This window comes from Piliocolobus tephrosceles, chromosome 16, assembly GCF_002776525.5.
Source record: "Piliocolobus tephrosceles isolate RC106 chromosome 16, ASM277652v3, whole genome shotgun sequence".
In the NCBI taxonomy this organism is placed as follows: Eukaryota; Metazoa; Chordata; class Mammalia; order Primates; family Cercopithecidae; genus Piliocolobus; species Piliocolobus tephrosceles.
This window is the reverse complement of record NC_045449.1, coordinates 16,807,372-16,818,111: the sequence shown is the minus strand read 5'-3', so window position 1 is coordinate 16,818,111 and position 10,740 is coordinate 16,807,372. Positions and strand designations below refer to the sequence as shown.

Here is a 10,740-nt window from a genome sequence, read left to right as displayed (position 1 = left end):
TGTGCATGTACGCGAACACTTACTGAACTTCCCATTTTAAAAGGGTGCATTTCACTGTCTGTAAATTACCCCATCTAATTAAAGAAAATAGAAAGCAAATTAAATCCGTTGTCTGTAAACTGCATTTGAGCAAAAGCATTAACAAGCTGTGATTGACAATGAGACATTAGGGAACCCTGCCATTCAATTCTCAGCCACTCCCCAAATCAGGCTGGATTTTGTTTTTCATTTCATGCATAACAGGTATTGGCTTTAAAAATCCAAAGTGCTGTAGATTGACCAGGACAATGTGTGTGGCTGCAGAGAGCAGCAGTCAGTCCCATGGAAGCACAGTCTGGAAGCACAGTCTGCTCACTGGAGAAAGCTGAACTTGCTGTCTTTCCTTCTTCTACTTCCTTCTCCTTCTTCCTCCTCCTCCTCCTCCTCCTTTTTTGCAACAGGGTCTCATTCTGTAGCCCAGGCTGGAGTGCAGTGGTGCGATCATAGCTCACTGTAGCCTTGAACTCCTGAGCTCCAGCCCAGGGTTGCAATCCTCCAGCCTCCCAAGTTGCTAGGACAACGGGTGCACACCACCACACCCAGCTAATTAAAAAAAAATTAGCTCTGGTGCAGTGGCTAACACCTGTAATCCCAGCACTTTGGGAGTCCAAGGTGGGTGGATCACCGAAGTCAGGAGTTCCAGATCAGCCTGGCCGATATGGTGAAACCCCATCTCTACTAAAAATGCAAAAATTAGCCATGAGTGGTGGCTCACACCTCTAGTGCCAGCTACTCAGGAGGCTGAGGCATGAGAATAGCTTGAACCCAGGAGGTGGAGGTTGCAGTGAGCTGAGATCACGCCATTGCACTCCAGCCTGGGCAACAGAATGAGACTCGGTCTCAAAAAAAAAAAAAAAAAGTAAATTATAGAGACAGGGTCGCTATGTTGCCCAGGCTAGAGCTGAGCTTTCTAACCATCAAAGCTACCCCCCAGCGAGCCAGCTGCTCCGTGAGGTGGTGAGAGGCCTGACCCTGGGGGTGTGCAAACAGGAGGTGAGGGGGGACACAATGAGAGCATCCTGTAGTGACGTTGGGCTTACTCATTTCAACAGGCAGAAAGTTCCTGGCAGTAGGATCTCTTTCTTACCTCTCTCTTAGAAATCCACCTGCCAGAGCCCAGCTATGGTTTTGTTACTGTTCATTGACACAAGTAATTAAATGTAAAAGTTACAAATAGGGCTAAATTCCCCTTTGAAGGTCACCCCCAGTCCTGGTTCCCTCTTGCCCCACCTGGTGAGATCCAGAGTCATCATGCATGTCCTTGCAGACTTCTTATGCTTCACAGTCATGTGTGTGTGATCATGGACAATACAGTGCTGTACTGTGTGTGTGTCTGTGTGTGTGTTGTTTGTTTTTGTTTTTGTTTTACTAAAGGCATCATGCTGTAAGGCTCATGCTATAAGCTACTTTTATTTACTCAGTGTCTGTCCCGACAGCTTCGAGATGTCTCATTCTTTTAACTGTGGCATTGACTCCTGGCTCTGCCCTGTGCACCCTGCTTATTCAGGCATCCTCTGCTGTGTGGACATTTACATTGTTTCCAGTGTCTCATTGTCGTTAGGGGGCTCACTGAGGAGGAGAATTTCTGGGGAGTGGGTAAGGTCTGTGTCCGGCATTTAACTGACCCTGGCCAGTTGCCCTCCAGACGTCCTCCAGCGGGACATGAGGTTATGTTCTGTAGATCACCCCCTGCTCTTGATGTTATCAAACATTAAAACTTTGCAACCTGGTGGGTGAAAGTTAGTTTTTCATTGTTCAGTTGTGTTTTTCTGATTTTTGGGAGACTGGACATTTTCCATGTTTGCTGACCGTTTGCATCTCCTCTCCTGCTCTGTGCACCATCACCCTGCTCCAGCTGCTTCCCGGAGCCTCCCTCCTTCCTCTCCACCTGCCCGCGTCCTCCTCGTCCTTCAGTTTCTTCCTAAGGGCCCATGGGCTTTCTTTGGTTTTTACGTTCCTCTCACTCTGCCTTTGGCTGTTTCTGGGCCTCCCATCCCCTGGGAGGTTTCAGAGGATAGGGAAGACACAGGAGTGTAGTCACCATACAGTGCAATATGGGCTGTAGTGTTCATCCTCCATGGCCTTTATTGAGGACTTACTGTGTGCCAAGAACCTGCTCTAAGAACGTAACTACATAATTGTCCTCCCTTACTTCATGCTCATAAACACTTGTGAGACGGGCAATGTTCTCCTCCTCTTTTTTTTTTTTTTTTTTGGAGATGGAGTCTCTGTTGCCCAGGCTGGAGTGCAATGGCACGATCTCGGCTCACTGCAACCTCCGCCTCCCAGGTTCAAGCCATTCTCCTGCCTCGGCCTCCCAAATAGCTGGGACTACAGGCATGGACTGGGACTACAGGCCACCACACCCAGCTAATTTTTTTGTATTTTTTTTTTTTAGTAGAGATGGGATTTCATCATGTTGCCCAGGGTGGTCTCGAACTCCTGAGCTCAGACAATCCACTCACTTTGGCCTCCCAAAGTGCTAGGATTACAGGCGTGAGCCATCAGGCCCGACCTCATCCTTGTTTTACACAGAGAACATGGAGGCACAGAGGAGTTCCATAAATTGCCACCAAGGCCTTCCACTGGTGTGCAGCAGAGTCAAGATTCAAACCCAGGCTGTCTGGCCCTGGGGTCCAGCCTCTCCAGTGCTCTGCTAGGTGCTGGACAGGGTCAACGAGACACAGAGAATGAGCACCACCTGACAGACTGGGACAGTCAGGGACGGCTTCCTGGAGGAGGTGACACCTCAATGGAGCCTTGAGGGAAGAGCAGGAAGGGCTGACCAGGCAATGAATAGAATAAGTATAACCAGGAAGAGGGAAAAGCCTGAGTGTTGCTGGGGGGCTGGAGAGCTGGCCTGGCTTGGGGTGTGTGCCGGGGGGCAGGCGATCAGGACCAAGGGATGGCCAGGGCCAGATCTAGAAAAGCCTGGGCCATCCCATAGTCAATACCTCATTGCAAGGCCCGGCAGGCCTTCCACTGCTCTGTGTGTACCCCATGGGACGCCAGGAGCCTGGGCTGCGGCCACCCACCTGGGCTCCTTAGACCCAGTGCACAGGCATGGGGGCGGGAGTGGGTGTGGCTGATTTACATCCAACAGGTTGAGGGGAAGACCCAGGAAGTGCAGCCCAGGCACTAATCAAATCTAAGACTAATAATAAGCATCCTGAATAATGAGTGGCCTGGGCAAGAGCAGGCGAGGTGGCCGGAGCCGTGTGGATCAGGAGGAGCGGTGTGAGTAGCCGGGCAGGAGGGCAGGAGGGCAGGAGGGCAGGTGTGAGGTGTGAGGAGGGTTGGGCCTCAGCGCCGCAGGGGTTGGCAGGGTCCGGTGGGTGCAAGGCCCACAGCAGATCCACACATTGGGGCAGTCCCAGCCTCCCCAAGCCCCGGCACATGGAGAGCCCTGGATCTGGATGCCTCTGGGGTGTGGGGCTTGTCTTGCGGGAGAGAAGCCACCGAGGCTGCAGGGTTGGCCAAACCAGCAGGAATTCCCTTTGTCACCATGGCCCCCGCACACCCCCCATTTTCCCCCTTACATGCCCGCTGGACCATTTTAATGCTAATCTCAAACACCAGATTGTTTGAGTTGTAGAGACCACAGGATCTATTCCTTAAGAACACAAACTCTAAAAACAAAACAAAAAACTAAGCATCATACCATCACCCCTGCTGCAACAACAGTTCCTGAACACCATCACATAGCCCGCCAGGGTTCAAACTGTCCCGACTGTCTCATCTATGTTTTTCTCAGTTGATTTTGTTCAAATCAGCCTGGCCCACATTAGACTTTTGGCTATGTTTTAATCTATAACAGTTTCCACCCATTTTTTTCCTCGGTTATTTATTTGTTGACAAAATTGGACTATTTATCCTATAGTTTTTTTGTTTGTTTGTTTTTTGAGACAGAGTCTTGCTCTGTCACCCAGGCTGGAGTGCAATGACATGATCTTGGCTTGCTGCAACCTCCGCCTCCAGGGTTCAAGCTATTCTCCTGCCTCATCCTCCCAAGTGACTGAGATTATAGGTGCTCACCACGATGCCCGGTTACTTTTTTGTGTTTTTAGTAGAGATAGGCTTTCGCCATATTGGCCAGGCTGGTCTCAAACTCCTGACCTCAGGTAATCCACCTGCCTCAGCCTCTCAAAGTACTGGGATTACAGGCATGAGCCACGGTCATTATAGCATTTTTATCAGAGTGAGTTTCTAAGGATTTATGAAAGGGCCCCAGGTCCCTCACTGTGCAGACAGAACCCATGGCCAGATGGACCGGGGCACAGCCTAGATTCACAGTCTCTCCCTGCTGCTCTGTCCTACACACCAGGCAGGGAGCAAATCTGTTCTCCCATCCTCTTTTGTGTCCAGCCACCATGTCCCCAGAATCTACGAAGCCAGGGGCTCAAATACATAAAGTTTCTGAGAGACTTGGGCAAGGCAGTGACCAGAGGCTGCCTTGACACAGGATGAAATTGCCCAGGCCTCTGGCACCACGAGTCAGGACCCAGCTAGAACTGTGACCTGGCAGTGGCAGAAGCTGTCTGGTGCTGCTGAATCAGCCCTGACCCACTCTGGGACCTTGGCTGAGCCGCTTCCCTTCCGTGTAAAATGAAGAAGACTGTCTTTCCTACCAGACATCCCTCAAAAACACAAAAGTGCTTTGATGAAACTGCCAGACCCCCTCTTGGGGAGTCACGAGGAAAGGCTCTGAGAAGGCGTGCAGTTAAAAAAATGCCTTGACTTTCTTTAACCCAGTGTTTTTCAAACAAATTTGATCACAGAGATCTTTCTTGGTATAGCACCTGTTAACCAGCCAAGCACGTAAGGAGGGACAAGCAGAGGGCTCTGAGAATCACCCTCCTTGGCTGCTGTCTGGTCTCAGGATGCAGGAGAGAGTTTCCATCTTGCATCCAAATTTGTGGTGGTCCAGGGTGTGAGCCCAGCCCACAGAGCTAGTGTCAGAGAGGAGTTCCCTTTCTTCCCTTTCCGTCAATGGAGCTTCTCTCTCAAGCTTCTGTTTTGCCTGACTGGTGTCAGTCATGGGGTTTTCCCACCCTCCTTTGGCACTTGATGATGGTTCTGGGATTTTATGTAAGTCCATATGGTGGTAGAGGAGGGGGAAGGGACAGGCCCTCTGGTCAGCTTGGTATCTGCCATCTGGTCAGTCAGGCTCTGTCTCTCCTTCAGGTCCAGTGGCTTTGGTGGCTTCCAGGCAATGAATGGGTCTTGGAACCTCTCCAAGGCTGCCCTTGTCACATAGAACCTCCTGCCCACCTTCCACTCAACCAACCCTTCATGGTGATATGCGGTGGGTGGCGGCTTTCTCCCTCTTTGCTCCTCCACCCAAATATGGGGAGAATCAGGGGTCTGTCTTTAATTTTGTTTGATCCTTTGATTTCAGATTTGCTTTTGAATAGATAGTATAGTCAGATGGTTTGAAACCCAGAAAGTATTGAAAGATATATATAATAGAAAGTCTTTTTTTCCTTGTCCTCCATCTGCCAAGTTCCCACCTCCCCTAGAATAAGTAGCTTTATTTACATATAACTTACATGCTGTGAAATTCACCTGTGTAAAGTGTACAAGTCTGTGTTTTTAGTATATTTACAGAGTTGTGCAACCATCACCGTAAGCTAATTTTATAACATTTCAATGACCCGGAAAAGAAACTTTGTCAGTCTTCATTCCTCCCTAGCCCCAGGCTAATCTACTCTCTGTCTCTATAGATTTGCCTATTTTGGACATTTTCCATAAATGGAATCATATGTGGTGTATTGTGACTAGCTGTTTCCACTTGGCATAATGTTTTCAAGGGCCGTCCAAGTTGTAGCAGGTATCAGTACTTCCTTCAGTTTTGTGGCTAAATCACATTCCATTTTACAGATATATCATGTGGCTTATCCAGTCATCGGTGGATGGACATTTGGGTTGTTTCTACTTTTTGTCACTGTGATTATTAACAATGCTTCTATGAACTTTTGGGTTTAAGTTTTAAGTGAACATGTCTTCTTTTCTCTTAAGTAGATGGATACCTACAAGTGGAATTGCTGGGTCATATGATACATTCTATGTTTAACATTTAAAGGAACTGCCAAATGCTTTCCAAAGCGGCTGCACTATTTTATAACTCACTTTAGGCGCGAGGGTTCCGATTTCTCCACGTCTTCACTGACACTTGTCATTGACCGTCTTTCTCATTCTAGCCATCCCGGGGGTGTGAGGTGGTATCTCACTGTGGTTTGGATTTGCATTTCCCTAGTAATAAATGATGTGGAGCATCTTTTGCATGTGCTTTTTGGCCATTTATATTTTTTTGGGGGAAAATGTCTATTGAAATATTTAGTCCATATGAAAATTGGGTTATTTGTCTTTTCATTATTCTGTTATAAGCATTCTTTATGTATTTTGGATACAAGCTCCTTGTCAGGTATAAGATTTGTAACTATTTTCTCTAAGTTTGTGGATTGTCTTTTTACTTTCTTCATGATTTTCTTTGGAGCACAAAAGTTTTCATTTTGATTAAGTTCAATTTTGATCAATCTTCTTTTCTATCACATGCAAATTTGGTGTCATTACCTAGCACCAAATCATGAAGATTTAATTCTATGTTTTCTTCTAGGAGTTCTGTGGTTTTAGCGCTTACATGTAAGTCTATGATCTACTTGGAGTTAATATTTGTGTGTGGTGTGAGATAACAGTCCAAATTCATTCTTTTGTATGTGAATACCTGGTTGACCCAGCAATATTTTTGAAAACACCATTCTTTCTCCCATTGAATTGCCTGGGTATCCTTGTTGAAAATCCATTGATCATAACTGTTAGGCTTTATTTTTGAACTCTCAATTTCATTCTATTGATTTATACCTGTCTTGATGCCAGTACCACCCTATCTTAATTAGCATTGTATTGCAGTAAGTTTTGAAGTAGGGAACCATGAGTCTTCCAACTATGCTTTATTTTCTTTCAATCCATGAGCATGGGATGGCTTTCCATTTATTTAAATCTTTAATTTCCTTCAGCAATGTTTTTTAGTTTTCATGTATGTCTCTCATTTCTTTTATTAACTTTTTTCTTAAATATTTTCTTTAAAATAGTGTTTTTGGTTTCTTATTTATTTATTTAAAAAATTTTTTTTTTTGAGACAGAGTTGCCCAGGCTGGAGTACAGAGGTGCGATCTCTGCTCACTGCACGCTCCGCCTCCCAGGTTTGCGCCATTCTCCTGCCTCAGCCTCTCGAATAGCTGGGACCACAGCACCCCCCACCACACCTGGCTAATTTTTTTTTTTTTTTTTGTATTCTTAGTAGAGACCGGTTTCGCTGTGTTAGCCAGGATGGTCTCGATCTCCTGACCTCGTGATCTGCCAGCTTCGGCCTCCCAAAGTGCTGGGATTACAGGTGTGAGCCACTGTGCCCGGCCTGGTTTCTTATTTTTAACAGAATTTTTTTTTTTCTTGAGACGGAGTCTCGAACAGAATTTTTTTATGCATACATGACCGTTTACAAATATAATTAGAACTTTCCCCTTTTTTCAAAAATAACCTCCAAAACAAAAACAGGGCCTACGAGCCATGCCATTATATACCTTGTTTTGTTTTTGTTTTTTTAGTTAATATGTCTTGCTGTTCTTTCCATAACAACATACAGAGAGCTTCCTCATTACTTTTGTTGATAGCTACATAACAATCTAGTGTATAAATGTACTGTAATTTACTCAGTCAATTCCCTGCTGATGGATATTGGGTTACTTTTAATCTTCTGCTATTACAAATGTTGCTGCAATTGGCCAGATGTGGTGGCTCACACCTGTAATCCCAGCACTTTGAAAGTCTGAGGTGGGCAGATCACCAGAGGTCAGGAGTTCCAGACCAGCCTGGCCAACCTGGTGAAACCCCATCTCTACTAAAAATACAAAAATTAGCCAGGCATGCTGGCGGGTGCCTGTAATCCCAGCTACTCGGGAGGCTGAGGCAGGAGAATCGCTTGAACCTGGGAGGCAGAAGTTTCAGTGAGCTGAGATCACATCACTGTACTCCAGCCTGGGAGATGGAGTGAGACGCCGTCTCAAAAAAAAAAAAAAAGAAAGAAAGAAAGAGGAAAAAAACACACACAAAAAGCAAATGTTGTGCTCACTTTGACAGCACATATACTAAAAAAAAATGTTGCTGCAGTAAATTTATAATTTCACACTTCAGGATAAATTTCAAAATTTAATCACTGGGTCAGTGGGTAAATCCATCAGTAATTTTGACAAACGTTGCCAAATTACACTCCATGGGGGTTATTTCTATTTACTCTCCTTCCGTAATGAATAAGAATGCCACTCTCCCCACAGGCTCTGCCAATAGAAGGTTTTATTAAGCTTTTGGAGTTTTACCAATCTCAGGGTGAAGATGGTATCAGTGTAGTTTGAATTTGCCTGTCTCTTTTGAATGAGACATCCTTACGTTGTATTTCCCTGTCTGAACTGTCTATTCATGTCCTTTGCCCATTTTTCTCATGAGTAGCTGATCTTTATTTTTCTGTTTATTCTTTAGATCTTTAGAACTGAGTTGCAAGGTTTTTGTGCCTGTTTTTCATATGTCTTTGGACTTGGGTGTTTGTTGTCATAAAGAAGTTTTTTTGTTGTTGTTGTTGTTTTTGTTTGTTTGCCTGCTTTGTTTTGTTTTTGAGATGGAGTCTCACTCTGTCACTCAGGCTGGAGTGCAGTGGTGCGATCTCAGCTCACTGCAACTTCCCCCTCCCAGGTTCAAGCAATTCTCCTGCCTCAGCCTCCTGAGTAGCTAGGATTACAGGTGCACACCACCATGCCAAGCTAATTTTTGTATTTCTAGTAAAGACAAGGTTTCACCATGTTGGTTAAATTGACCTGGAACTCCTGACCTCAGGTCATGAACCTCAGGATTCACCCACCTCGGGCTCCAAAGTGCTGGGATTACAGGCATGAGCTGCCATGTCCAGCCATAAAAAGTTTTTTTGTTTGCCTGTTGTTTTGTGGATTCTATGTTATGCATCTTTTCTTTTATGGATTTTGGGTCATAGTTAGAAAGGCCTTTCACACTTTGATGACAGAAAACAATTATGAAATGGTTTCTTCTCTATTAAATTTACATATTTTTATTCTTTTTCACATTTAAATATTTTATTGGGTTACTCTTTGATACGAGGGAAATTATTTCCCATGCTCGTTTCTGGCCTAGTCACTTTGTGCCAAGAATCCTTTCTTCTGAGGGTTGAAAGCAACAGCTAGGACTTTCCCCTTTCCTCATCAGGGCACCTCTCCTTGCGTCCTCCCTGGATGGAGGAGATGCAGGCAGGGAGGGAGCTGCTGCTGAAACTCAATATGATCCCTGCCCAGCTGTCTATCAGCACAGTGCAAGAATGCGGCTTGCTTTTTCTTCCACAGGTCTTTACTGAGGACAACTATATACAAGGAATCCAGCTACTGATTAGCATTTATCCAGCACCTGCTGTGTGCCTGCTGTCGTGGAAGGCACTGGATTCAGAGACAAATGAGACAGTTGGGGGAGGCAGAATGGCTACACCCTGAAATCTCACATTACCAACAAGAAATGTCACCCAGCAGTGGGTGCTGGGAGTTCAGGTTCTGGGAGTAGTTCCCCTGGCCCAGAGCACTAATCTGATGCTTCTATCATTATTAATGATTATCATTGGCTGGGCACAGGGGATCACACCTGTTGTCTTAGCTACTTGGGAAACTGAGGGGAGGGAATCACTTGAACCCAGGAGTTCAAGGCTGCAGTGAGCTATGATTGCACCACTGTAATTTTGTAGAGACAGAGCAAGATCCTGTCTCTATAAAAGAAAATTTAATTATCACTAATATTAAAATTATTTTACATTATTATAAAATGATAAATATTAACCCATTGTATTTCACACTATTTATATTTATACTAGCAGCCATATCTTGGGCCAGTTACATGCTTGTCATGTACACACCCTTGAGAAGATCTACAAAAGAAAGCCTAGAATCCCCATTTGACAGGTCAGGAAAACTGAGGTTGTGAACAGCCTGAGTCCTTCCCAAGATGACTCAGCCGTGCCTTCCCCACTGTGGGCACTTCACTCTGGCACACTCTGGGTCACTGCACCATGGCGAATCTGTTTTCAATATGAGCTGACAGGAGGTGAAAATTATGATGGGTGGAAGTGGCTGTCCCCATTTCACAAACAGAAAACTGAGAAGGTGACTTGACCAGTTCTCCCAGGACCTAACTAAGTTCTTCTTCCTTTAGAATCAGCATGGGAGGCCGGGCGTGGTGGCCCATGCCTGTAATCCCAGCACTTTGGGAGGCCGAGGCAGGCAGATCACCTGAGGTCAGGGGTTCGAGATCAGTCTGACCAACATGGCGAAACCCCGTCTACTAAAAATACAAAAATTAGCTGGGTGTGGTGGCGCACACCTGTAATCCCAGCTACTCGGGAGGCTGAGGCAGAAGAATCACTTGAACTCGAGAGGCAGAGGTTGCAGTGAGCTGAGATCTCACCACTGTACTCCAGCCTGGGGAACAAGAGTGAAATTCCATCTCAAAAAAGAAAAAATAACAACAAAAAAGCATGGGGATGGTGGACTGTCAACCCTGAACATCTCTGAAGGTTCATTCTGAGTGGAGATGGGAGCAGCCACAGTGGTCTATTTCAAAATACAGCTCACAGAAACCAAAAACCATCTTTTCCTCCTC

At 45.6% G+C, this 10,740-nt stretch overlaps 1 protein-coding gene across 6 annotated transcripts in view; it reads left to right on the top strand.

Annotated features, from left to right (window-relative positions):
• Positions 1-3,120: 3,120 nt before the first annotated feature.
• Positions 3,121-10,740, top strand: part of TNFRSF13B (TNF receptor superfamily member 13B) — a 32,382-nt gene continuing 24,762 nt past the window's right edge. For 2 of the 6 annotated variants that reach the window (XM_023196134.2, XM_031934288.1), the window contains exons 1-2: positions 3,185-3,276; positions 5,763-5,869. In XM_023196134.2, coding sequence (XP_023051902.1) covers positions 5,839-5,869 — 31 coding nt within the window. In that variant the 5' untranslated portion in view covers positions 3,185-3,276; positions 5,763-5,838. Of the gene's footprint in view, positions 3,277-5,021; positions 5,128-5,762; positions 5,870-10,740 lie in introns of those variants that run through there. The other 4 variants (XM_023196128.2, XM_023196133.3, XM_031934289.1 and 1 more) reach the window with 4 other exon arrangements.